A 26,515-nucleotide genomic window follows, 5' to 3' on the forward strand; every position below is an offset into this window, starting at 1 on the left:
CCCGGCGCGGCGGGGCCGGCTGCGGAGGTGGAAAATGGCCGAGTTGCCGGAGGAGGTGGCGGTGCTGGTGCAGCGGGTGGTGAAGGACATTCGCAATGCCTTCCAGCGGAACCCCCACATGTGAGTGGGGCGGGGGCCGGTGGCCGGTGGCGGGCTGGGGCGGGAGCACTGCTCGCCCTCAGCCCCGGACGTGCTCTTCGGCGGTGGCGGCCCCATTCTCTCGCCGGCGGGCGGGCGGGCAGGGGTGTGGGGTCCCCGGCGGGGAGGCGGAAGAGCGGCGGCCACCCCCTTAGGGCCAGGTGCTGGGCCCAAGGTCACGCCATGAGCGGCCGCAGGGACCAACTGCGTTACCCTACCGGGCGCAGAGGCTCTAGCGCCGCATCTCTCCGGGGCAGGCTGGCCTCCGAGCGGGAGCGGCGGCGCCGGGCGGCCTCCCTGGCACCTGTGCTTCGGCGGGGTAGGTCTCTGATATCACAAGTCAGCTGTGTTGTCCTACTGCCTCGTTTTCTTCTGGATGACGCCGCATACCCATCCCGGGGGAGTAACTCCTGGACCGCCGTGTGGCCTCCGCCAATAGGGAGCCGTGTGGCAGCTTCATCAGTCTGGCAGCAAGAGCAGCCTCGCCAATGAAAAGTACTTAGTTACGGAAACCAGCGGGGACTCTAAAATTTTGAAGTGATCAATATATTTTTTAAGTCAAGTTCTTAAATTGACTTGAATTTAAGATTTGGCAACATTTAAGCCATGGCATAGCCAAGGTGGTATTGACCTTTGCCCGTGGGTGGGTCAGGTGTGCTGAGCCCTGCTGAAGGCTGTGGGGCCTGACTGTGGCAGAGGCAGAGCTTTAGCACTGGTGGAGGCAAGTATCTTAGGATTGAAGCCTACTGAATAGCCACCCTTCCCCCACCCCACCCCAGACAGCACGGTTTGATGAGTGCCATCTTCAGTGCTTGTGTGTTGTTCTGAAGGAGACAGAATGACTATGTAAGTTACAAACTTCAGTTATTGCTGTCCTGTGAGAATCAGGTTTACCTAACAATCTAAGTGGCAGATGGTGCGTGGGGATTTTTTCATTTCCACTGCTGACCACCAGTGAGACCCTGTTTTAGGTACCTCACACGTTTCTCTCTCTTTCCGTATCCTTTGGTGTTTTAAAACAAATCATTTAGGGAAATGTCTTTCTGTCTGTTTATGTAAACACCATATTGGTTATGGTAAATGAAGTAGCACATAATGGATAACAACTTTATGATGTAACTACAGCTCATTGGTGTCTGTAGGAAATGCTGCAGTCTCTGAGGTGGTGGCCTATTAATGTGTTCCAGAAAATGATATGCTAAGCAGCTATGCAGGAAAATTTTACAGGTACTTTTTGCTTTGCTTAAATGAGACAATTAGAATGAATAGCCTCATGTTTCTATAAATATAGTAAGCAACTTGGCTGACCAGCCAGGTTTTAAAATACAGCATGTTGATGCTGTCTGAAAAAGAACTGTGTTTTGCTGTTGTGGTTGTTTTAGCCCTGGCTGGGTGCCAGATTGCCACCAAGTCATTCTGTCACTCCCCCATCTAAGCTGCACAGGGAAGAGAGAAATATAATGAGAGGTTTGTGAATTGAGATAAGGACAGGGAGATGGCTCAGCAATTAGCATAATGGGCAAAACAGACTCAACTTGGGGAGAAAAAGCTTTCATATATAAATGAAAAATCAAAACAGCAGAGAAATGAGAAATAAAACCAAATCTTAAAAACACCTCCCCTCACCCTTCCTTCTTCCTGTGTCTCTCTTTCCTTCCCCCACAGTAGTGCAGGAGATGGGGGTTGTGGTCAGTTCATTAAGGATGGACTTTGCTGCTGCTTCTCCTCACGCTTCCCACAGCTGCAGTGTGGCGTCCCTCCCACAGGAGACAGTCCTTCACAAACTTTTCAAGTGTGATTCCTTCCCATGGGCTACAGTTCCTGACAAACTGCTCCAGCATGGGGTCTTCCATAGGGGCAGCTCCTCACACCCTGCCCCAACGTGGGTCATTCACCAGGAGAACAGTGCTTCAGGTACCGACTGCTCTAGCCTGAGACCCTCACAGGATCACAAGTCCTGACAGCAAACCTGCTCTGGTGTGGGCTCCTCTCCCATCATGAGGTCCTGGGTTCTGCCAGCAACCTGCTCCAGGGTGGGCTTCCCATGGAGTCACAGCCTTCTTTGGGCATCTACCCACTCTGGCGTGGGGTCCTCCATGGGCTGCGAGTGGATCTCTGCTCCCCAGTGGCCTCCATGGACTGCAGAGGCACAGCTGCCTCACCATGGGGTGCACCACAGGTCACAGGGGAATCTTTCTTCCAGGGCCTAAGCACCCTCTTCCCCCTCCTCCACTGATTTTGATGTCTGCAAAGATGTTTTCACATTCTCACTCCCTGCTGCTACTGTAGTTTAGCAACCATGCAGCAACTTCTTCCCCTTCTCAAGTACATTATTCACAGAGATGTTACTCCATCACTAGTTGGCAAGGTCTGGGTCAGCTATGGGTCCATCTTAGAATTGACTGCCATTAGCCCTGTCAGCAACAGGGGAATCTTTTGGCAGCTCTTTGTTTAAAGAAACCATCTCTATAGTCCCCTGGCTACCAAGACCTGCCCCAGGTAAAACCACTCCAGCCATGAACCTTCATTTTTAGGTTGTGAGGCATAATGTGTTGTAAACAACCAGTATTTGTGAATGAATGATTCTTCTTATTTCTTCTTAGTTCCTACTCCTTTTTCCAGAATTGTTAGTTGGTAGCAAACTTTGAGCTTGTGTTTTTTGAAGAATATGCTGCTGCTGTTGCCATTTTCTTTCATAGATGCACTCAGATATGAAAGTAGGTTGTGTGCTCTGAGACTCATGCTGTCATGCTGAGTGAGGAAGCACCAGCTACTTCTGGTTTACCCACTAAAGTAGAAAATGCTGCAATTTTATCTGCTAGATTTCTGAACTGCAATTCTTAAAATAGGATTATAAATGGCCAGTGTAGACTGTGAGCCCTTTGCTGTCAGTGTCTGCCTCCAGACCACCAGGTTGCAGCTGTCCTGGCCAGATGTTTTAATATATCTCAGGGACATCTTGTTCTCCTACTGGTGGCCAAGACAAGTCATAACCAGCTGCAGTCCCTGACAGATGTTATCCTCTTGAACTGAGCAGCCTGTTCATGTGGCAGGACCAGGTTTCATTTCTTTTACGTGTTATCCTCCTGGCTACCCTGAAAATAAGGGATCTGCCGTGTGCATGACGTTCGTATTCATATACTTTTGCTCGCTACTCATCTTTCTCCCAGCGTTTGTTGTCCCTTGTCTTTGACTGTTCATATACTCCCTTTGCTTTTGTCAGAATATGTGTTTTGTTCTGGCGGGTTCATGGTTTTGTAGGTTTTAAAGGGGCTATTGTCACTGGTCAGTACTAAAAAGGGTATAAAAATACAGATTTAGACTAAGTAGAGTGCTGAGTTGTTGTTCCCATTTTTTGCTTTAAATTAAATTTGTGACAGGACTGTGCCTCTTTTTAAGCTGAGCTTGTAACTAAATATACAACACAAAATTCTTTTTGCATTGTCTTTCTGATAGCTCCATTTTCTTCAGTCAGATAACTCTGTCTGCATGCTAGTTTTAAATTTTGTAAAGCTATTAAGTTGATGGAAGATATTTTTACCCAATTCTACAAGCATGGGTCCTGGTAAAGTCATATATATGTGAGCTATCCCACTGGACCTGAACAGATCATCAACAGTGAGCAGATCAATTTACACTTATTTTTGAACTTTGTTGGGTTTTTTTGCAGTTGAAATCACACAGAAATGGACTTGCTTGTCAAAAAAATACATCAGTTTGATAGGTGTAATTAGAAAGGTGAATTCTCTGATGGTAGCACAGAATTTATGTTGAACATTGGAGGACACTATTTATGGTTTGCCAAGAATCATTTATGTCACTATAGCTTAGATAATTTTTTTTCTGTCTCAATTCATCACATTCTTAGTGTAGTAAAATACCATACTTAATTTTATTAGATTTGAAACTCAGTGTTTCTCCTGATGTGATTGCAAATACCTTTACTGAGGGACTCAGAAAGAAATATATTTTCTTAAGTCTTTACTGTAGCTGATTACGAAATTTGTCTTGCATTGTTTAATGTATTTGTGCAGCATTGATACTTCCAAATACATCATTAGTTAGTAAGTAAAATAATTTGCCTGCTTCTTTAGAAGCAAATAGTGTCTAGAAGTACTTTGGTTTTCAGTAATAGATTTTGATCGTGCCACTAAGGTAATGAAAGCCATAATGTGCAAATTAAATTTTTATTTGAAATTACAAAAGAGAATCACATGTAGATGATGCACTACATAAAGAAATTTAAAAGGAAGTTTAAACTTTTGAATTTAGGCCCCTTCTTGCCCACCTTTCAAATGTAAGTTCATTAGCCGTGTTGTCATTTTATGAGACTTATTTCAATGTAAAAATAGATACCTTTCCAGTGTCCATGCTCTGGATTGTCTTCTAGTATGAAAAGCATTTTATAATTGCGGAAATATCTAACTACTTACGTCCACTCTTCTTCATCAGTAGAATTGTAGCTACATCGTAGCTACTGATTGTACCTCATTCAGATCTCCCAGCCATTATTTAATATCTTCTGTCTAATTCTGTGAGGAGAAGTTGGGTTATTTTAAAGATGACGTTCCAGAATAGAAAGTTCAGAGAGGGACTCTTCTTGTGAGGTACTTAAAGCTGAAGAGCTGTCACAGTAGGATCACAAGAAATGTTTCCTTCCTTAGCACTGCTGTGGTATTGCAGTTCTGTGAAAGAGCAGACTTTTTTTGTATCATCATGGTCTTTGAAGTTTACAATTGGCTAGGATTTATTTTGGGGAGGGCCGTTGATTGGCTAAGTCAAGAGACTAGGGCTCTTGAAGCAGATCCTGCAATGGCTTGTCGGTGCTGTTCTGCCATGGCTAAGGTTTGCACTATGGACCAGGTCTGAACCATGCAGCTCCACAGCTTCCCTGGTCTCGTCTTGTATACCTTCTCTGGTCTCAGTACAGATGTAATGACAATTCAGCTAAGGTCTTCCACTAAGTTATAGCTACTTCCACAACGTATGAACTAGCATGGTACCCTGTAAATACAGAGATAATTCATGCAGTTTTTGGAGCATGACTGTGTTGCTTGCTTTGAGGAAAATAAATCTAAAAGAACCAAATAAATCCTAACATTCAAGAAACTATCAGAAAACTGGGAAATCTAGAGAGGGAAATGAAATCTTACTTTCATGGTAGATGGTGGTACACTTTCATGGTAGATGGTAGTACTTGTATAGTACAAAATACCAACAAACGGCAGCCCTTGATTGGTGTCTTGTTCAGTGTTGTGAGCAGCTTTCAGCTGTCACTTGACCTAAATGTAGGTGTCCTCAATTCTGCAATGGGTTTGGGCAACCCTGTCGTGTTAACAGGCACGTCGTCAGTCACATGGCCAGGGATGGTTTTACAAGATTAAGGGCACTTCAGTCACATCATTTTACAAGCACTAATTCAGTGGTACCTCCATGGGAGTCCTGCTGTATGCTGCTGCAGAAGCTTTCTTCAGGTCCATGATGGAAGAGCAGTTGCAGGCTTTCTTAAGTAGTGTCTCCTGGTCTGGCAGACATGCCTTGCTAGTTGCTCCTTATGCAAATCTGAGAGGCCTTCGGGCCAAAAATAGATAGCGGTTTTAATTAATTGTTTTGGCTGTGAAATAGATCCCCTACCTTAGATAAATTTGCCCTCCTGGCGATTTTGCTTCATGAATTCTGTACCTTCTCAGGAACTGAATGCAACATACAATTTCCGAACCAAAATAAAGGATCATCAAAAACAATACCAAAGTGTTGAAGACAACACTTCTACCACATGACAAGTCCCTGTTTGCATCTTAGCAAAAACTAAGTAGTTTGCAGATAAATAATTTTTGTGCACTATATATAGTGTACTATATGTTACACTGTATGTTGGTGAATTTTACTATGCAGTGGTCTAGTCCTCTGCTGACTGTGGCTAGCTGAGTGTGCTCTGAAGCTGGGATGTTTCAAGCTGACTTGTCAGGTCTCTACAAACTCTACCTGTCATTTTGTCACATTCATAGCAGTGATGTGAAACTTAGTTCACCTGAGTCAGACTTTCTGCATTTGTTGAAAAGTGAGGGTATGAATGTATGATGGTTTACTGTTTTGGTTGGGTTTTTTTCCTCTCATTGGTGTTTACCTTTGGTCTACTGTTTGTAATCAACAGCTGGTAAATTCTTGTGGTAATTCACATAGTTAATTGGCAAAGCTATGAGTGACTGCATCTTTGTTGCAGGTTGGGACCTACATCCCTAAATGCTAGGTCAGGCAAAATTTGGCAAAGGGCTGGGTTTAACCTTTGCAAAAGTAAGGAACCAGCAGTAAGTACAAATTTCAGGCTGTTAGGTACCAGGTTGAAAGAAGCAGATGGAATGTGATTTTTGGGTCTAATCTGACTAGCTTCCTGAAGAGTTTAGGTTGTGTTGAGTGGAGCACTAGAAATTAGGATCTTGCTTTGATACCTATTGGTTGAAATTGATGGGGGAGGAAAATGCTGGGTTTCCTTTCTCTGTTCTCGGATAACCAGGAATGAGAGACCTGGGTGTGTGTTTGGAGACAAAGCTAAGTGATTTGCAAGTATCTTACCTTGGGTTTCTTGTGCACTTAGTGGCTTGTGATGTATGAAAGATAATATTTTGCTTATTCAGAAAATTGACTTATTCTTAAACACATGGTGTCACTTTTTATTAGTAATAGTCCAGTGAGGACCCAGAACTAACTTGGTGCATTCAGATTGTCCAATAACAAGTTTAAGGTAAAGGAGCTGTGGTTTTGGGGTTGATATTTGGAGTGTATCTGTAGACTTTGTATTGAGAAAATTTAGGATGATTCATGTGTTTTGTATCTGAGATCACAGATCTTATTTTTTCCTGCCTGAGATGTTCTTCCTCCTCAGCAACAAATTTTTCCACTAAACAGGAATTAATGGATAAATCTTGCACAATGAAACATATAAAATAATGTTGCTTTCTGTCCAAGTGAGTGTGACTGCTAGACATCTTGTGTTTATTTTTAAGAACCTGTTAAAGTTGTTCTTCCTACATCTCTACATGGTGGAGAAAACTGAGCAAAAGTAAAATATGGTGCTTTGAAACGAAACATTTGAATGTCCTCTGCTTTGTTTGCTAGTATGAATTTTTGTGACCATCTCTATTGTTTTTGTAAGGCTTGAGTAAAGCCTTTCATATGGAGTCGTCGTTCAGACTGGCTTCTGTGTCTCAAATCATCCCCCTGTTCAGCAGGTTGCCTTGCATCAGGGGAGGAAAAATAGGATGTGTGGAGATGCACACGTTGCTGTCTATGTGATACTGTTTTGTGTGATCTTTGGTTTCAGAGCACTTGGTCACACTGCTGCAGGGCATGTCTGGGTAGCTTTGGGTTGGTTGAGTGCCTGTACTAGTTAGCACATTTTATTTCTCATGCCGTAGCAGTTATTAGAGCTCCATCACATCTCTATTGCAAAGCTGGAGGTACTTTTGTTAATTCATCAGAGTAACTGCTTAGATAGTAATCTAAATATATAAATTAAGTGACCTTCCTCATTTAGGGTCTTTGAGAAAATCTACAAAAACTTTTCCAATTATCTTGAGGTATGAAGAGCCAGAATCACGAAAAGGAATCTAGAGAACTTTTAAAGGACTTTTAATTCCTTCTGGCTTATCTAATTATGACTGTTACTTCCAGAATCTTTAACAAGTCTTAAAATAGTTCTGGTTTTCTAACACTACTGTACTGGAGAGCTAGTAGGAAAAGTCTGTAGTGGTTGTTAACTCAGAATTACAACTGTCTCTCATATATTGTCTCTGAATAAATTGTATGCAGGTAGAATACATTACTTTTTTGTTGTTGTTGTTCAACTTGTATTTTAAAGCGTGAATAAAAACTGTTTGAATCATTTGTTTGCCAAATTAAGACACTGTGTGAGTTCTGCAGGGGATGAATTTCTGAAAATGGATTTTGTCGTACCTGCAGTACAGCAAGAATCGAGAAGCTGAGTTGAGGATGGGGAAAAGGTGATGGACTGAGTGGGAAGCTTTGCCAATTTGTGCTACTGAGAAAAATAGTTGGCATCTACTGGAAATAAGTTGGATTGTATTTCTTTCTGTTTTTTAAGAGATGAAATTGGATTAATACCCTGCCCAGAAGCCAGGTACAATCGGAGCCCTGTCATCCTGGTAGAAAACAAGCTTGGTCTGGAAAGCTGGTGTGTCAAGTTTCTTTTGCCCTATGTCCACAATAAACTCCTCCTCTACAGACAAAGAAAGCAATGGCTAAACAAAGATGGTAAGTTATCCTGTCAGAAAGCAATATCTTACATGATGCTTAATGCACATTTTTTATTCATCTTAGAATCATTTAGGTTGAAAAAGACCCTTAATATTAAGTCTAGCTGTAAACCTAATAATAATACTGCCAAGTCCACCACTAAATCATGTCCCTAAGCATCTTATCTACAGGTACTGAAATAACTGCAGGGATAGTGACTCCACTCTTTATCTGGGCAGCCTGTTCCAAGGCTTGACAACCCTTTTAGTGAAGTAATTTTTCTTAATATCCAATCAAAACTTCCCTTGGAGTACTTTTAGGCTGTATCCTCTTGTCATATTACATGTTACTTGGGAAAAGAAACTGACCCCCACCTCACTACAGCCTCCTTTAAGGCAATTTCAGAGTTATAAGATCTCCCCTCAGCCTCCTCCTCTCCAAGTTGAACAACCCCAGGTCCCTCAGCTGCTGTTCACAGGATTTGTTCTCCAGACCCTTCACCACTTTTGTGACACACTTCTCTAGGGACACACTCCAGCACTTCAATGCCTTCCTAGTGAGGGGCCTAGAACTGAATACAGTACTTGAGATGTGGCCTCACAGAAGGATGATCACTGCCTTATTGCTACTGACCACACTATTTCTGATACTATTTCTGTCTATTTGGCAACCTAAACAAGTTGTAGAGTGCTTAGTTGAAAAAGTAGATAATTTCTTCCTTGCCCAAGCTGGAAGGGTTAGAGGGAGATGACTTATTTCAGTGAGTTGTTCAGAGAAATAATGTAAATCCTTACAGATGGAAATTTGTCCTGTTTCGTTAAGGAGGAGAACTGATGATCGGTACATCTAAAGTAAGAAGAAAGTGCAGTGTTTTTCAGATGTAGGGGTACCAGAAATCGTTAGTCTGTACAGCTTGGTAATTGTAAAGTTTTATTTAGTTTTTAATCTTTTTTGTTTGGTTTGTTTTTTGTTTTGCTTGATTGAAAAATGTCTTAGTATATGTTGTGTATTTGGAATTTTTAAAAATAATTATAGACAGGTGTGATATGGGAAATACTTGACTGTTTACAAAGTATCCTGTTCTATTCAGAGTAAGAATGAAAAGGGCAACTGTAGCTTAAAGTAATTATTTTGTTCATGGTTTTAGGTCTCTGCTAAATAGCAGTCAGCATTAAAAAAGTTCTTAGTCTAGGCTCAACTGAGTGTCTTATATCTGTTTATTAATTTTCTTTTTGAGACTTCTTATTTTTCACATTTTTGTGTGTTTTCTGTTGAAGGACGCCTTATGAACTCTGACTTGCAGAGTTCAGGTCTTTAGTGTTTCACATGCATTTGGGTTTTAATTTGAGGGTGTTATTTTTTTTTTTTTCCTGTTTGTGTGAAACTAATTTAATCCATAAAGTACTGGCTGTGACTGTTAAACTTGAAAATGACTGTTTTGGACTATCTTCCCTGCTGGAATGTACCCCACAGGCACCTCCCATTGGATTATGTTGTTTGCAACTGTAGCAAAGGCAATGTCTTTGATTTCTCCATGAACTAATGAGTTGTTCTTTCCCAGATGCAAGACTCTACAGTTGCCCTTGTTGAATTTCATTAAATTTCTCACCACCCAACTCTCCAGCCTGTCCAGGTCTAGTTGGATGGCAGCACAGCCTTCTGATGTGTCAGCCACTCTCCCCAGTTTAGTATCATCAGCAAACTTGCTGACAGTGCCCTCTGTTCTATCAGCAAGGTCATGAATGAATAGTAGTATCTCTTTCTTGATATTACTGCCATTTGCTTTTCTCTTCTTTAATTTTTCTATTGCTGCAGTCTGTTTCACTTCAAGCAGATGAACCCAAGCGTGTACTTACCCTCATTGAAGTGTAGAGTATGGAATAGTCAGATAGTGTTAATCAAGATTTGAGCTGCTTCTGTATTTAGGGATGATATGAAGGAAGAAAATTGAGCTCTTCAGTGAATCTTGGCAAGAAAACATCCCTGACACAATGAATGTCACCTCCAATTTTTTTATTTGTCTCAGCGCAGGGTCTAGAGTTATTGAAGAGACTTTAATTTACTTTTACAAACACATGGATGTAACAATGCAAACATTCACAAAGACTAGCATTAAATGACAGTTTGTAGTGTGAACACAAATGTACATACCTTCTAGTAAATGGGGAGAGGTCACACACTGGAAATTTTTACCTCCTTGAAAGCTGGATTATGATAGTGGAATCTATTCCACTGGCATCATACAGTCTTCCAATGCTGGCTGCGTACTTTAGGTGGTGTTAGAGTAACAAAGCACTGGCTTGATACTGGAAGTTAATTCTCAATTCAAAACAGTAGCTTAAAGTTGTAGTGTTTAATGTGTTATTTGATGTAACTTATCTGTTGATTGTTTGTATTTTATTTTTGTCATAACAGATTATTTTTTGTACATGTGTGTTTTCTCTGCATCCAGCAGAGGGTTGATGACATTATTATGTGATTATCTAGGAAAAGTGTTTTGTGGACTCTTCCCTTTATTTGTTATTTTCACATTATTTATTTCTTTGAGTATTGTCATTACAAACATCTTTAAAAGTCTTATTCATGTGTATTTCATGTGTATTTCTAACATAAACAAATTTGATTTCTTACTTAGTCTTTGTTGTGTCTGATTGGACCTTGTGAGACTGGGATCTTTTTAAGAGATAGCTGTCACCAAGTTGCTGCCGATGCATTCAGTGCTGATAGAAATCAATGGTTGTTACCTGACTGCAAATGCAGAATTTATAATGCAGCCAATTATAAAATTCAACAAAAAGAACTTTAATGTAAGGAATATAAATAATATTGGCTTTGACCTGTAGCCAGAAATGAATTTTAGCATCTAAAGAGATTAACTTGCTACTATATACAATCTCAGCAATTCCAGTGGTTATTGCTTAGGTAGGAGTTTGTGAGGTGTGTTTTGATTATGCCGCAGATCTTATGCAGGGGCACTTTTCATTTCTGTATCAAGTCTTACTGAAAAGTCATCCCCTAGAAATTGCCATACATGCAAAAAACTTGTTTCAAGCTAAATGTAAACCACTGAGATTTGCATCATTCCTGCACTGACTGGAGACCACTGATGGCTGTAAGCTAAGAGGCAGCTGGGTGCTAATGTGGTGACATCCTGCTCCATTCACACTGCTGCAGGCATGTTGTTGTGGTGATGCTGTGCTTCCACCAGGATAGTGTGTTACGCTGAGTGCTTGAAGAGTGCCTCTACTTCTCTCTCAGATAAAGAGACCCTTTGTTTCAAAATGTGTATCATAGAACTGTGTTGGTAAATATTGCCATGAAGTTTAGATTACTGCCTGTTTGTTGAGACTTAATTTAGTTATCATAGAATCACAGAATGGTAGGGGTTGGAAGGAACCTTTAGAAATCATTTAGTCCAACCCCCCTGCTAAAGCAAGTCACCTATGTCAGGTCACACAGGAACACATCCAGATGGGTCTTGAAGAGAAGGAAGGAGACTCCACACCCTCCCTGGGCAGCCTGTGCCACTGTTCCCTCATCCTCACAGTGAGAGTTTTTTCTTATGTTTAAATTGAACTTTTTGTGTTCCAATTTCATCCCATTACTCCTTGTCCTGTTGCTAGATACTATAGAAAAAAAGGGATGCCTCAACCTCCTGACATCCACCATTTATGAACTTGTAAATATTAATGAGATTCCCACCCTCAGTCTCCTCCAGGCTAAATAGCCCCAGTTCCTGCAGCATTTCCTCATAAGGAAGATGTTCCAGTCCCCTGATCATCTTGGTGGCCCTGTGCTGGACTCTCTCCAGCAGTTTCCTGTCCCTCTTGAGCTGAGGAGCACAGAACTGGACACTACTCCAGATGAGGCCTCGCCAGGGCAGAGTAGAGGGGGAGCAGAACCTCCCTTGACCTTCTGGCCACATTCTTCTTGATGCATCCCCAGATGCCATTGGCCACGAGGGCACATTGCTGGCTTATGTTCAGTTTATTGTCAACCAGGACTCCCAGGTCTCTCTCTGCAGAACTGCTTTCCAGCAGGTCAATCCACAGCCTGTACTGGTGCATGGAGTTATTTCTCCCTAGATGCAGGACTCTGCACTTGTCCTTGTTGAACTTCATGGGGTTTCTCTCTGCCCAACTCTCCAGCTGGTCAAGATTCCGCTGAATGGCAGCACAGCCTTCTGGGGAATCAGCCAGTCCTCAAGCCAGTCCTTCTATTGAAAATGGAACTCCTTTGTTTCTTAAGTTACAAAAGTGAGTTTAAAATGTGTGTGAAGAGGTAATCTACAGCATTTTCTTATCTGTTAAGGCTTTGTATCACTGATATAAAACATGATCAGAATCTCCATGTTAATAATCTGTAAAGCAAGACACAGCTCATAGTTTAGTATGTTTTATGAAAACAGAGTTGCACATTTAAAGGTAAATTTTAGCAGAAACTGCATTGGAGGCAGGAGACTTTTCCAGGTGAACTTAGAGAATTGTCTCAAATGTGGCATAAGCCATCATACTTTATCAAGAGATGTTACATTTTCTTTGCTTTTGATAAATCGTCAAGGATTTTCGTCTAGATTTCTTTTTGTAAACAAAAATGTGTCTTGGAATTTGACAAGTTATTTATAACCTTCTGAATGTAGTGAAGGGATAGGTTGATTTATTACTGCTGCAGAACTTGATTGCACATTCTGTTGATGGTTGTAATAAAAACCAGTTGCAAATATAGGCTCTTGTTACCCCTTTTATGTTGTCTGAATTACTGTAAGCCATCTTAAATAGAACAGAGAAGAAAAACAGGGTGCTGATTCAAGAGTCTGCTTTCAGATGTGGTGTCTGGTACTTCTCTGGCAGGTCCTGGAAGAAGGAAGTGTTTTATAGTCAGTCATTGATAGAGGTGCTTAATTTAGTTATAATTTCTTTTGAATACTTGGAATCCAGAGTCATGACTACTTCTCATTATTATTCCAGTTTAGAAACAATACCTTCACAATCTGTTTTTGTCCTTTCTCCATTTTTTTACATTTGTACGTGAATACTATTTGTGTTATCACAAAATGACTTTCTGAAATTGCTACAAACTTTTCTTTTTATGCAAAGTATTATTGTACATAGTCCCAGAATATCCTTACTTCTCCTAAGTGTGTCCACTTTTACAATACTCTTCTGAAATGCACATCATAGTGTGATACACTTGCAAAAATAAAATTGTGGATACAGTTATATTTAAAAAGAAAATGAGCTAAAACCATACCATATTAGTGCTTTTGCAGATGTGGACAATTTTGTGTCCAAATGGTCATGTATATTTTGAGTAACTCTGATGCTATAGTTTGCTTAAAATTTGTCCATTGGAAAGTACTTTTAAATAATAGATACTGCTTTTGTTAGTGACACAGAGGGAACTAGCTGGCAACTATCATGGTGTGCTAGATATGTCCTAAGGCTTTTCAGTAAAGTGGCTCAGAGGTTACTGAAATGGTGTCATTTGACATCTCTGGCTTAGAATCCACACTGAATTCATGAGATCTTTGTTGCTCATTGCACAAAGCATCAAACAATATTGACATAAAAGAACTGAGTATTGCTTTGAGATTTTTCCTTTGTCTGCTTCTTTCTTTTGATAATGCTCAGTGAACCTTTCTAACAGGAAGATGAACAAAATGGTAAACAAGCATCTGTTCAGGTATATCTCAATTTGTTACTGTTCCAGGCCTTTGATGTTACTGTGAAATTCAAGTTAACTGCAAATCATGGCTTGGTAAGATAAACAAACTGTATTGTTCTAAGTGGAGTTATGTGGACTAAAAGTTTCTGAAAAGTACTGTTTCTAAAAGAGAAAGTTGTCTGAATGGGGTATAAATGCAATTAACTGAAACAAAAGTTTTCAGCCTTGCTTTGTGATAGCAACAAGGCTTGTGATTCCTGATTTTCTTTAATTTTTTTTTTCTTGAAGAAACTCAGTTGCCATGTAGTGGGTACTGTGAATTTGACATGACTAAGTTTTATGTTGCCTTGGAAGAGTTGCTATTAGCTCTTGGCTTGTTGCATTCTGAAAGGCAATTTGTGTGTATTGTTTATGATCCAAGGTAATGTTAGCAGAATAATCAGAGCATTTAATTATGTATATTCATGATAAGTAAAATCAAGATATTTTAAAAATATGAAGTAACTAGTTGATTTTGAGAAGGTAAAAGGGAAATCTACATGAAACAATGTTGGCTCACAATTTTAACTATATATCCTTATAAAACTGGTGTCTCATTAATTGTTGCAAATGAAGTTTTTGGATGTAAGATTGAAGCAGTACCCAGCTAAACAGTAGGTGTTGAAGTTTACATATGTGAGTAATCAGGAGTATTTGAATTGAGTAATTCATCTGTCTAAAATTAAATAGGTGAAAAAGTACTTTGCTGGTTCAAGGATCGGGTAAGTCAAAGAAAAAGCTTTGTACATTTAAGCAGCAAATTAGGAGGCAGCTTTGTGCATGTGAGATGTATAAATTCCCTGACAACAAAAAGGTGTTTAAAAGGGTGTCTTTTATTAAAGGAGAAAAAAAAATGAAGTAGAACTCATGAAAATAGAAAATTGAGTTAGCTCCTTGAGGAAATTTTAGAAGTTTCACCATTAGCAGCTCATTGCAAAATTGACAGAGTACATTAAAAAGGTTTTTTTTTCCTCCCTCTTGCATTTTATGATTGCATAATGTATTCCTCAAGCAGTAACACAAAGTTATTTTCTTGGACATAAATGAACAAGCAGTCATACAGTAATATACAAAAGCATTCCACTTTTTTACTTGCTTAAATATTAACCTCTCAAAGTCTTGGGTCAAAGATAGCAAAATTCATGTTCATTTACATTTTGAATTAATATGCTACATAACTGTTGCATTTTGTCAGCATCTTTTAAAAATGTCATTTTACAGTGATATTAACTGTGCTAAGCAGAGATCTAGTGCAACGAGATAGACACTCTTTCCTTTTCCTTTTTTTTCCTTAAAAAGTAAAAAATTGCCTTTAGTTTGCTGAAAATGACTTGGAATACCATCTATTTAGCACATTAAATGCAGAGTGATTAGCAGTGAATGTAGCCAAATTTTCTTGACAGTAAAAGCCTACGTATTCATGTTCAGTTTTGAAGGAAGTTTCTTTTTCTTACTCAATTGCAAAATTGCCATGTACATTTGAGAATTGTGATTGCAGGACAGGTTGAACAATGTGATGGTGTGTCTCCTGAGAGCAGAGGTTAAGGAAGCCAACATAGTGACAATCCCTAGTCTCTCAAGCTTAAGTGGAGATGCTTTATGAATCCTCACTGTTACTATGGTGGGACTCAAAACTGCTTGAATGGTGCAGTGGATTGAAAAGGGAAAGACCAGATTACAGTGAAATTATTGTTCTATTCTCAGCAACTGAATATTTCAGTCTTGGTTTCTACAACATTGTTATTTGTAGTGTAATACAGAAATGTACAGTCTGTGCAGTGCTCTATTTGTTCTCTTTTTTTAGTGAATTTAAAACCTCAGTCCAAAGCAAGGCTGTCACCTCAGAATTTACTTAAACTATTGCCTGTGCAGTTAGATAGCAGTTATTTTTTTGATCCTAATTCATGGTTATGGAGTTTCATTTTCCTAGCTACAGGGTTTTATAGTATATATATTTTTTGTAACAGTATAGTATATGGCAGCCATCTGCAGCTCAGAGTTGTACTGAAGTAGTAGGGTATCTTTTAAATGGTACTATCTTACTGTAAGATTGCTGAATTCTCTTAGAAGAATTCTCTGTTTACAACATATATAGTGCATCTGCAATTGACATCACCAAGTACTGAAGAATTCTGTGTAATGGCCATCCCTCACTGACAGAGTTCTGTGTGTTTGATTGTAGCAATACAGGTAGAGGTCAGAAATTCCTATCTGCAGGCATCTTAGATGTAAGTTGTGAGCAAGACAGGAGGCTATTATTTTAAATAATGAAAAGAGGGGATATAGTGGGTTTTGCACCCTCTTAGATTAATCTGTCATTTCTTTGGGAATGAGACAGAGAAATGTTTTTGCAAAGCTGGGCATCCATAGGTACAGCAGTCCTTGGAAGTAAGGCTTTGAGGAAGGAAAGGAAGTAAGGGAGTGCAGAGAATGCTACTGTGTACAAGTCATTATTGATCCTTGTATTTCTTGTTCAATTCTTTTAGAGCTAATAGATACCACATGTACCCTGCTGCTGCTGAATCCTGACTTCACCACTGCTTGGAACGTAAGGTATGTGGCACTCAATGAGTGACATCAGAAAAACCTGGACCTTATGTGGGAGTCAGCTATTAGCTTTGTCTTAAGTGGTAATTAAGTGATACTGAAGAACTTTTCAGCTAAGGAGTGCTGAAGGAATGTTCAAAATCTTTTCTATCTTGTGTGCTTTCAGATAGTTTCAGACTGCCTTTTGCCTTTTCTTTGGTTTTTGGGGTTTTTTTTGTTGTTGTTGTTGCAGCCTAAAAATTGGTTTCACAAGTGATGACATATTTGGCCCATATTTTGGGGACATAAAAGTCCCATTGAACCTTCGTCCTTCTGTCAGTTATGGAAAACCATTTGTAACCTTTAGATAGGCAGTAGTGCCCAGCTCCTGTCTGCTGTCTGTTTTCCCTGTTTTCATTTCACCCCTCTTTAGATACTATACCTGAGTCCTTTTGAGAAAACAATTCAATTTGCTGCCATTGCTAGTGCAGCCTGTAGAGGTGAATAGTGCTCAGTAGATACACTGCAAGAGAAGAGGAGGAAGGCAGCTATCCTTTGTTCCAAACACATTCTCCTTGACCCTCTTCCTTACTTGTACCTGTTGGGATTAGTCTAGCTTCACCGTTGGTCATGCTGTGATACCTCACCAGGAGTAATTATGGAAGAGGAACAGGAATTGCTCTTCATGGGGGCTGGAAGCAACAGTTCTTTCCAACCCTGTAATCTGATTTTGTGTGTGTGTGTAAATTGCAGACATGAGGGAGTACACTATTTTTGTTGCCTAAGTGGGACTGGAGACAGTCTTAAAAAGGGCTGACAGAAAATACACATTAATGTCTAGGAAGGCTCTCATTAAGATGTAGGACTCTATAGTTAAGCTACATTATTATGGTAGGGAAAAAAAACCCAAAGTTACCTAGAAAGATGATGACTCTGGATAGCTGTCAGCCCTAGATGTGGCAAATTCAGCTGCTTTTTCTTTCAGCTGCTTCTTTGTTCTCTGCTGATGTAGTTTTGAAGGATTCTGCTGTGGTGTGTGTCTTTTTAGCATCTCAGGTCTAAGAAAGGAGGATGAAAGGGATAGCAAAGGGCTTACTGTCATGGAAATGTATAGCTTGAGTAGCTTTCAAGTGATAAAATGGAATTAGGAGCATGTATAAATGCTAGAACTACAGTAATCTAATCTTGTGGTACTTAAAACTAAATTCAGGTTTCTGTTTTAGATTTTGTGGAGTGGGTTTTTTTTCATGCAAATTCATCCATACTTATCAGTGTGGAGTGGGGTTCTTTGGACTGACAGCTGCAACAATTTGCTGTTACATACATGAGAGGAATAGTTCAAAGTTGTAACTGTAATTTAAAATGTTAAGGAATACCATGAGGATTGTTTTTTCTTTTATGACACTTTGGTAAAACCTGAGTACACAAATTACTACAGAAGGTGACCTTGCTCCCCAAATTCTTGGCCAGTGGCCTGATTGGTGGTGTGTCTTTGAAGCTCTGTTTACCATTCAGAGAGAAGTTGCTAATAACCAGTCAGTAGCTGTGAAATTTATCACCCAGCCTGCTCTAGCCAAAGGACTGCTTTGCTGAATTTGGTTCAACATTGTTTTAGGCTGTTGCTAGGTTTTTGCACTTTTGAAGGACAGGCACTTCATTGGCACATCTTTTCAGCTTCTATTTTGTGAAATTCCTACTTAGTAAATTGCAGGTCAACCTAGCCAGACATAGGCACAAAATAGAGGGCAGACCAAGTTTTTCACAGGTGCTGGATGTAAATTATTATTCTCAGCTAGTATAAGCTGGGAACTAATTGTGTGGGACTTGCACTCTGCTTGCAGAACATGATGGATCTGCTGTGGGATGATTATTTTCATCTTACTCCGTGAATGTTTGTCATGCTAGATTCCTCTTATATCCTCCACACATGAATTGACTGCTTTATTTTAAAGGAAAGTGTCACAGCCTCCCAAGTACTCAAAAAATAGTAGGTATAATAGTTATTTACTATTGGAAGCCACGCACATGGAGTGTTTTGTGTAGAATTTAATTACTCTCTAATTTTAGACTGGGATAATTCTTTTTTCCTCTGTTGAATTCTGTGCTGAGAGCTTCAGAGTTAGTGGTTGACTCAAGAGCACTGAATTTGAAGATATAGGAAGAGAGTTTTTTGAGAATAGGGAAAAGAAATCTCTTCCTTTGAAAGAAGACAGGACTTGGCAGATGAAGAAGACTAGAGTGGTGATGTGGAAAGCTAATGAGCATTTAAGCTCAGCTGACAATCACAGGAGCTTGTATCTGGTTAGTGAAGTACAGGAGAACATAAAAACTTCAAATATGTTACCTGATAGGAAGAGATAAATAATCTGGCTTTGGAGCTATTCTAAATAATTTCACTGTACCTGCATAGTTTGTCTTTTATTCATTTTATTTAGAAGTTACTGGGAAGCTACCATAAGGACAGGGACTATAACCTAAACCATAAGAACTGAACTTCCTGTGGTGTAAAAAGGCATGTTTAGGACAGGCAGTAGGAGTTATAAAGCTACAAAGAAAATAGATTGTCGTAGAAGGGAGTTCTGTGCAAAGAAGATGAGAAAGATAAATACACACTTTCACTTTCCTCTGTCAGAAGCACTCAGTAAGGGTTACATTGGATGAACATTAAGTTTTGGTACCGCAAATTCTTTTAAGCCAAATATTGTTTTACACGTAAGTAAATTTAGCAACTTCGGCCTTTCTGTTAAGTTTTAGAAACATTCTACACACTCAGAATATTTCACACTTCTTTCTAAATTTAGAAACCTTTGAGACTTTATCTTGATCTGTATATGAAAACTAGAAGTGAGGAGACTGTGGAATAATGACTATTTTCAGATGTACAATATGATCTAATAGCTGAATTTCAAGAAGGAATGTTTATTCATATATGTAACCCTATTAGTAGTCATTGTATCAAAGAAAAAGACAAGCTACATTTGTTATTAATATGTTTTTAGAGTGTACAGCTCAATCTCCTTGGCTTTCTGATTAGTTAATAGAAAGTATTATGAATAGCCTAACACTCAAACATGTGACTTTCAGTTAAGTTTGGGAATCAATGGGTTTTATGTGTTCAGATAACATTCTTTGATCTGCGTTTATTGTCTTGGGCCTGATTGAATAGGATGTGCATATATATAGCGAATGGGTTAATCCACCAAAGGCATTGTAAACTCAGTGAAGTTTTGTTACAATACACAGGAAGCACCATGCTATTTGTTATTGGGATTTGTGTTCTGTTTTTCAGGTTACTACTTTTATTCATACAAATTTATTTTGTCTTTTATAGGAAAGAATTAATACTGTCTGGCACTTTAAATCCACTGAAAGATTTGCATCTTGGAAAACTGGCGTTAACCAGGTTTCCAAAGAGTCCAGAAACATGGATTCATAGGTTTGTTTCCTTTGCCTTCTTTTGCCTCCCCAAACTTAAACATTTTTGATAGGGTGTTTTTGTGTGCTCATTTAAAGAAGAACCATAGATGAAGGAGGATGTCTAGAAATATATCAGATTGTTTGAGCTAGTCATTGTGAAATACTTTACTTTGGCTTTTGAAAGGCTTTGATACCTGCCTGTATTTTACACTGGGAACTAAAATTATACACACCTTTTCTAGCTACATTTTTTTTTAAAATACACTTTGGAGGTAGGATAAAATTTCCTAAAGGTTTATCATGTCATATAACACCTAAAATTCTCAGCCTGAGAATTCTATCTGTAGTAAGTATTTGAGCATTGAGGGTTTCTCCTTCCCTCTTCCAACTTGCCAGTCTATTGCTTCTCTATAAGCATTTTGAAAGACAGGAATGTGTAAAAGCTAATCCGCATAACCAGCATTGTTTTTCCATTCCAGTACTGTTCTTTTTGGTTTCGTTGAATCAATTTTTATATTTTTTAACTTAAGCAATGTCATTAAGTTAGCACTACTAAATATTGAAATAACAGAGTGCATGTTTTGAAAAGATAACTCCAGAATCATTCAAATGCACAAAGCTAACAATCTCAGTCGTGACTGAATTTAGATAAAATACCAGTGGCACACATCCAAGCGAAGTATAGATCCATTGCTCAGCTCCATTTAGACAAAAAAAAGTAAAATAAAAGGTCTTGGTGTGTGTGATTTTTTTTTTTTTAACAGAATAACTCATCCTTTTATAGACAGCCTCAGAGACTGAATATTGGAAAGAAGCTTGTAACGTTTGCTTCATATGTCCCGCATTAGGAGAACCATAAAGCTTACACCCTATTAGGGAGTTCAGATTCTGAAACATAAATAAAGCTTCAGTAATACTGATAACTGATGAATTTTTGGAAGAGGAAGTTGTTGAGTACCAGCTTAAAATTCTCAGAGTTGACCTAGAATGTAATATGTGAAATATTCTTAGATGTTTCTTAAGTTGTAAGCCTCTACTTAATTTCTGTTAATTTCTTTCTTGGCAACATTGGTATAGCAACAAAACACTGAATTTCTGCAATGTTAGGCATAATATTGTTATTCTTTAACTGCTTTTTATCATCTCCCTACTACTGATGCTGCTTGATTGCTTTGTTTGAAGCAAAAGGAGTGTATAGAAATTACGAGAAAAAAATCTTGCAGTTTGTCATGACTCAGCCTTTCCTGCATGGTAGCTAACACTGGAGAACTATGAATTTTGCAGGTACTAGTGCTGAACATGATGCCATCTGTATCATTATACTGATCAATACTTTTCTATTAAATTAGTCAGAATAGTAGGTTCTGAATATTTATTTACATCTTAGAAATAATAAAAACTTCTGTCTATAACTTTGATACAATCTTAAATTAGGAGTATTTTAACAGTGTTACAATTTGTTGTCCTTTCTCATATTTGCCTAAACCAGAAAAGTGTATTTGAGGATGGCTGCACAAATGTTTTGCTTGGATTTGGCTATGCTGACCATGATTGCATATCTTATTTTCTAATAAGCATAGTGATTAATGTTTTGTTTTCTGTTCCCTCATGATAGCAAATCTCAGACAGAAGTGCAGAAAAGTAAAAGGGAGTAATTTATAAAACTCATTTAAACATATAATTGTGTTTTCTTTACATATGGTAGACACATTCATTAAAGATAACAAAATACCTGTCATATATTTTGCGTTGTGGCCTTTACTATATGTTTGAGGAGGTTTCAGATAAATCGTGTGCATATACAGTCAGTTTATCTATTGAATATGTAATTGTCACTGAATAATCCGGCGTTTTTTTTCTGGTAATTCCAGAAGCTGCAGTAGTAGTATATAGGAGGCCAGGATGCGAAGACTGGCTTCAGTCCACTGCTAGTGATTTCTGCTGAGAAATGCACATAATTGAAAAATTGCATTCTTATAAATTATCTTTAATATTGTCTTCCAGTAGTTTAAATCTTTTTTTAATACGAGAAAAAGACACAATGTATGTTTAAAAAATACCAGTGAACAAGAATCACAGAATCTTAAGGGTTGGAAGGGACCTCGAAAGATCATCTAGTCCAACCCCTCTGCCAGAGCAGGACTAGGTCACACAAAAACTCGTCCAGGTGGGTGTTTAATGTCCCCAGCGAAGGAGACTCAACAACCCATCTGGGCAGCATGTTCCAGTTCTCTGTCACCCTCACAGTGAAGAAATTCTTTCTTCTTTTTCTTTGGAACCTCTTATGTTCCAGCTTGTACCCATCGCCCCTTGTCCTATCATTGGACATCACTGAGAAGAGCCTCGCTCCATCCTCCTAACACCCATGCTTTACATATTTGTGAACATTAATGAGATCATCCCTCAGTTTCCTCCAAGCAGAACAACCCCATCTCCCTCAGCCTTTCATAAGGGAGATGCTCCACTCCGTCATCTTAGTGGTCCTGTGCTGAACTCTCACCAGCAATATTCCAGATCTGGTCTCACAAAGGCAGAATAGAGGGGGAGGAGAACTTCTCTTGACCTATGGACCACACACAGTCCTTCTAATACACTCCAGGATGCCTTCAGCCTTCTTAGCCATGAGGGCACATTGCTGGCTCATGCTCATCCTGCTGTCCACCAAGACCCCCAGCTCCCTCTCCCCTACACTACTCTCTAACATTTCATTCCCCAGCCTGTACTGGTACACAGGGTTATTCTTTCCCAGATGCAAGACTGTACAGTTGCTCTTGTTGAATTTCATTAGATTTCTCACCACCCAACCCTCCAGCCTGTCCAGGTCTCGTTGGATGGCAGCACAGCCTTCTGGTGTGTCAGCCACTCCCCACAGTTTAGTATCCTCAGCAAACTTGCTAACAGTGCCCTCTCTTCCCTCATCAGGGTCATTAATGAAGATGTTGAACAGAATATTATCAATATTTTCAAATGAGAGAAACTGCAGATGAATTACCATTCTTTTTAACAGTGGTTGACTGTATAAATAAAATTAATTTATTTGTTGATTTCTTTTAACCGGGAATGACACCTTTCTGAAAGTAGCAACTAATGTGGTTTGAAACATATGTAAACAAGTATGAAGTAGAAATTCCTCTGTGTCATTGACCAGAGATGTCTACCTTTCCAGAGCATTCATAATGGGCGCTCTGCAATTCTTTTGACATATGATGCTGCATGAAAGTCTACACATCTGTGATCCCTTTTTGTAGGACCGTTTAGTGTAAGGTCTGCCATTACACATTTTCTGCAGCATTGAGGACACCTCTCAAAATACACATCTAAAAATATTACTAGACTACTACGAAAAGTCAGTATAAAGTAAAATTATAATGTCATGTAGGAATCTGTGTTTATCTCAGTCACTTCAAATGAAATGTGTATAATTCATCAGTAAAAACATGTGCTTTGGTTATACCTATAGCTCTTGAAACAGTAAGTCTTTTGCACTTTCTTGACATTGGTAATGTACTGAAACTAATTTGGCTTATATAAAAAATACTAACAAAGCAATTACTTTTTTTTGTTCAGTCTAATTTTCTGTTTCATTTTGGATACTTTATTTCAATGCTATACTTCTCTCTGCAAGAGGAGCTCACTAGAAATCTCATGCAGACAGTTCTGACATTTTTATTCATAAATTTGCTGTTTTCAGTGTGCTGTAAGGAGCCATGAATACTTACAGTGAGTGAACAAGCAACAGATAGAGTGAAGTTATTTTGGAGTGTGATCATAAAGCCATAACTTTCAGTATAGGAAGACTGCAGATGGTTATGTTTACTACTTGCCATCTAATTACAGTGTACTTTAGATAACTGAAATATCAGAAAGATTTAAAATTGCTCTCACCATTAACACTGTACATCATTTAACTAGACGATGGGTCCTGCAACAACTAATTCAGGAAGATTCCTTGCCCAGTCTTGTGACTAAAGGAAACTTGGGAGCAGCACCTGTGGAGAGAATTCACCGACTAGTGCAGGAGGAAATGAATCTCTGCTCTGAAGCTGCGGGGAGATACCCAAGCAACTACAATGCCTGGTCCCATCGCATCTGGGTTATACAGCATTTGGGAAAGCTAACTGTCAAGGTATAATACAGTAGTGAGTAAAGTCTTAAATTTCCTTGTCTTCAAAAAAAAAAAAAAAAAAAAAAAAAATTGAAAGTACTGATTTGCCATGTAGATCATAAAACGTGAGTGGAGAGTGTCGTATTTTTAGCACAGGTGGCATGGAAATGTTTTTTTAAAAACAGGCAAGCTCTTTTTGACTTAGTAGTAATGAACTTGTGGCAGGAAGAAAAATGAGATTCTGAGCTGAAAAAAACAAGAGGATACTAAAAAGAGTTCCTCTAGCAATAATCTTGAAATGCCTAATAGAGAAAAAGCTAATACATGGCAGGTACTATTTTGATAATGTAATGCAATGTTGTGTTTTGATACTTTTATTCATTTTAGCTGTAGTTTCAGAATATTGAAAGATTAAGTAAAGACAGAAGAATTTCAGAGAAAGCATAGTAGTGCTTGTAACTAGTTTCTTCAGCTCCAACAGTGTCTTTTGACACCTTTTAAACTGAGGACTGATCGAGCTGTTTCGGTTCCAGCAGGGACATCTGACATGTGGCAAATATTTCAGATCACATGGTAGTATCTTGCAGCAGATTGAATTAGTTGATGGGACGTGGCCTAAAATTCTATGAACAGTTCTGTAATACTGTGATTTTAAGCTGTTAGGTGAATTCCTAGTGAATATTAGACTGATACAGTCATCCATCACTCACTTTTAACAGCAGCAATTGCATTTTGCCCTCCTTATGGGAGGAGTGAGGGAGGGATTTAGTGCAGATTACAGAGGTCCTATAGCTGTTATTTTTATATTTTATGGGCCAACTACTGCTAGCAGTGTGTGTTGTTTTGCTGGTGTTTCCTGTTAATAGTCACCTTAGAAACTTTAAAAATGACTGTGTCAGATTGGTGGGAAATAGCAAGTGTGTTCCAGGCTCCATCAGGTAGGCACAGATGAGAATTTGGACTTATCTACCTAACAAATTTGGATGAAAAGGTAGCTGTGGAAAAATTGAAGAATTACAGGATTGGGAGAGATTGGAATTTATCTTTGGGTTAGAGGTACATATTAACAGGAAACGGGAACTTCGACATAAGTCTTCAATAGCTTTTTTAAAAAAGAGGACAAAGAAAGTTAACTCTGTTAATTAGAACTCCAGTCATTTTATGCTGTAGTTAACAGTAGTTGGAAGATCAGGGTAACACCCTGAGTGCTTTTTGCACTTATCCGTTACTAATTTAAATATACAGAAGGAATTGGCTAGATGAGGGGAGAGCGGCAGATGTCATCTACCTTGTCTTCAGCAAGGCTTTTGACACTGTCTTCCATGACATCTTCATCAGAAAGCTCAAGCAGTGTGGCTTGGATGAGTGGACATTGAGATGAATCAAGACCTGGCTGAATGACAGAGCCCAGAGGGTGATCATCAATGGCACAGAGTCAAGTTGGAGTCCTGTGGCCATGAGAGTTCCGCAGAGATGGGTTCTGGGGCCAGTCTTGTTCAACATCTTTGTCAACCACTTGGATGAGGGGACAGAGTGTACCCTCAGCAAGTTGGCTGATGACACCAAACTGGGAGGACTGGCTGATTCCCCAGAAGGCTGTGCTGCCATTCAGCGGGATCTCGACCAGCTTGAGAGTTGGGCAGAGAGGAACCTCATGAGGTTCAACAAGGACAAGTGCAGAGTCCTGCACCTGGGGAGGAATAACCCCATGCACCAGTACAGGCTGGGGGTTGACCTACTGGAGAGCAGCTCTGCAGAGAGAGATCTGGGAGTCCTGATTGATAATAAACTAAGCATGAGCCAACAATGTGCCCTCATGGCCAAGAAGGCCAATGGCATCCTGGGATACATCAGGAAGAGTGTGGCCAGCAGGTAAAGTGAGGTTCTTCTCCCCCCCTACTCTGCCCTGATGAGGCCTCGTCTGGAGTCCTGTGTCCAGTAGTTCTGTGCTCCTCAGCTCAAGAGGGACAGAGAACTTCTGGAGAGAATCCAGTGCAGGGCCACCAAGATGGAAAGGTTGTGGGAACTGGGGCTGTTTAGTCTAGAGAAGAGTAGACTGAGGGGAGATCTTAACATTTATAAAGATCTAAAGGGTGAGTGTCAGGAGGTTGGGACATCCCTTTTTTGTATAGTAGCTAGCAACAGGACAAGGGGTAATGGGATGAAGCTGAAACACAAAAAGTTCCACTTAAGAAAAAACTATTTCACTGTGAGGGTGAGGGAGCAGTGGCACAGGCTGCCCAGAGGGGTTGTGGAGTCTCCTTCCTTGGAGGTCTTCAAGACCCACCTGGACATTTTCCTATGCGACCTGATCTAGGTGACCCTGCTTCTGCAGGGGGTTTGGACTAGATGATCTCTAAAAGTCTCTTCCAG

The 26,515-nt window shown here is 39.5% G+C and overlaps 1 protein-coding gene across 2 annotated transcripts in view; it reads left to right on the forward strand.

Annotated features, from left to right (window-relative positions):
* The first annotated feature begins 13 nt into the window (after nt 1-13).
* Nucleotides 14-26,515, forward strand: part of PTAR1 (protein prenyltransferase alpha subunit repeat containing 1) — a 39,654-nt gene continuing 13,152 nt past the window's right edge. For both annotated transcript variants that reach the window (XR_009820885.1, XM_062018621.1), the window contains exons 1-5: nt 14-120; nt 8,240-8,409; nt 16,581-16,647; nt 19,952-20,056; nt 23,950-24,163. Coding sequence is in view for 1 of the 2 variants with exons in the window: in XM_062018621.1 (XP_061874605.1) it covers nt 35-120; nt 8,240-8,409; nt 16,581-16,647; nt 19,952-20,056; nt 23,950-24,163 (642 nt within the window). In the remaining variant the exon portion in view is untranslated. The remainder of the gene's footprint in view (nt 121-8,239; nt 8,410-16,580; nt 16,648-19,951; nt 20,057-23,949; nt 24,164-26,515) is intronic.

The sequence above is a fragment of the Colius striatus genome, chromosome Z, assembly GCF_028858725.1.
Source record: "Colius striatus isolate bColStr4 chromosome Z, bColStr4.1.hap1, whole genome shotgun sequence".
Classification (NCBI taxonomy): domain Eukaryota; kingdom Metazoa; phylum Chordata; class Aves; order Coliiformes; family Coliidae; genus Colius; species Colius striatus.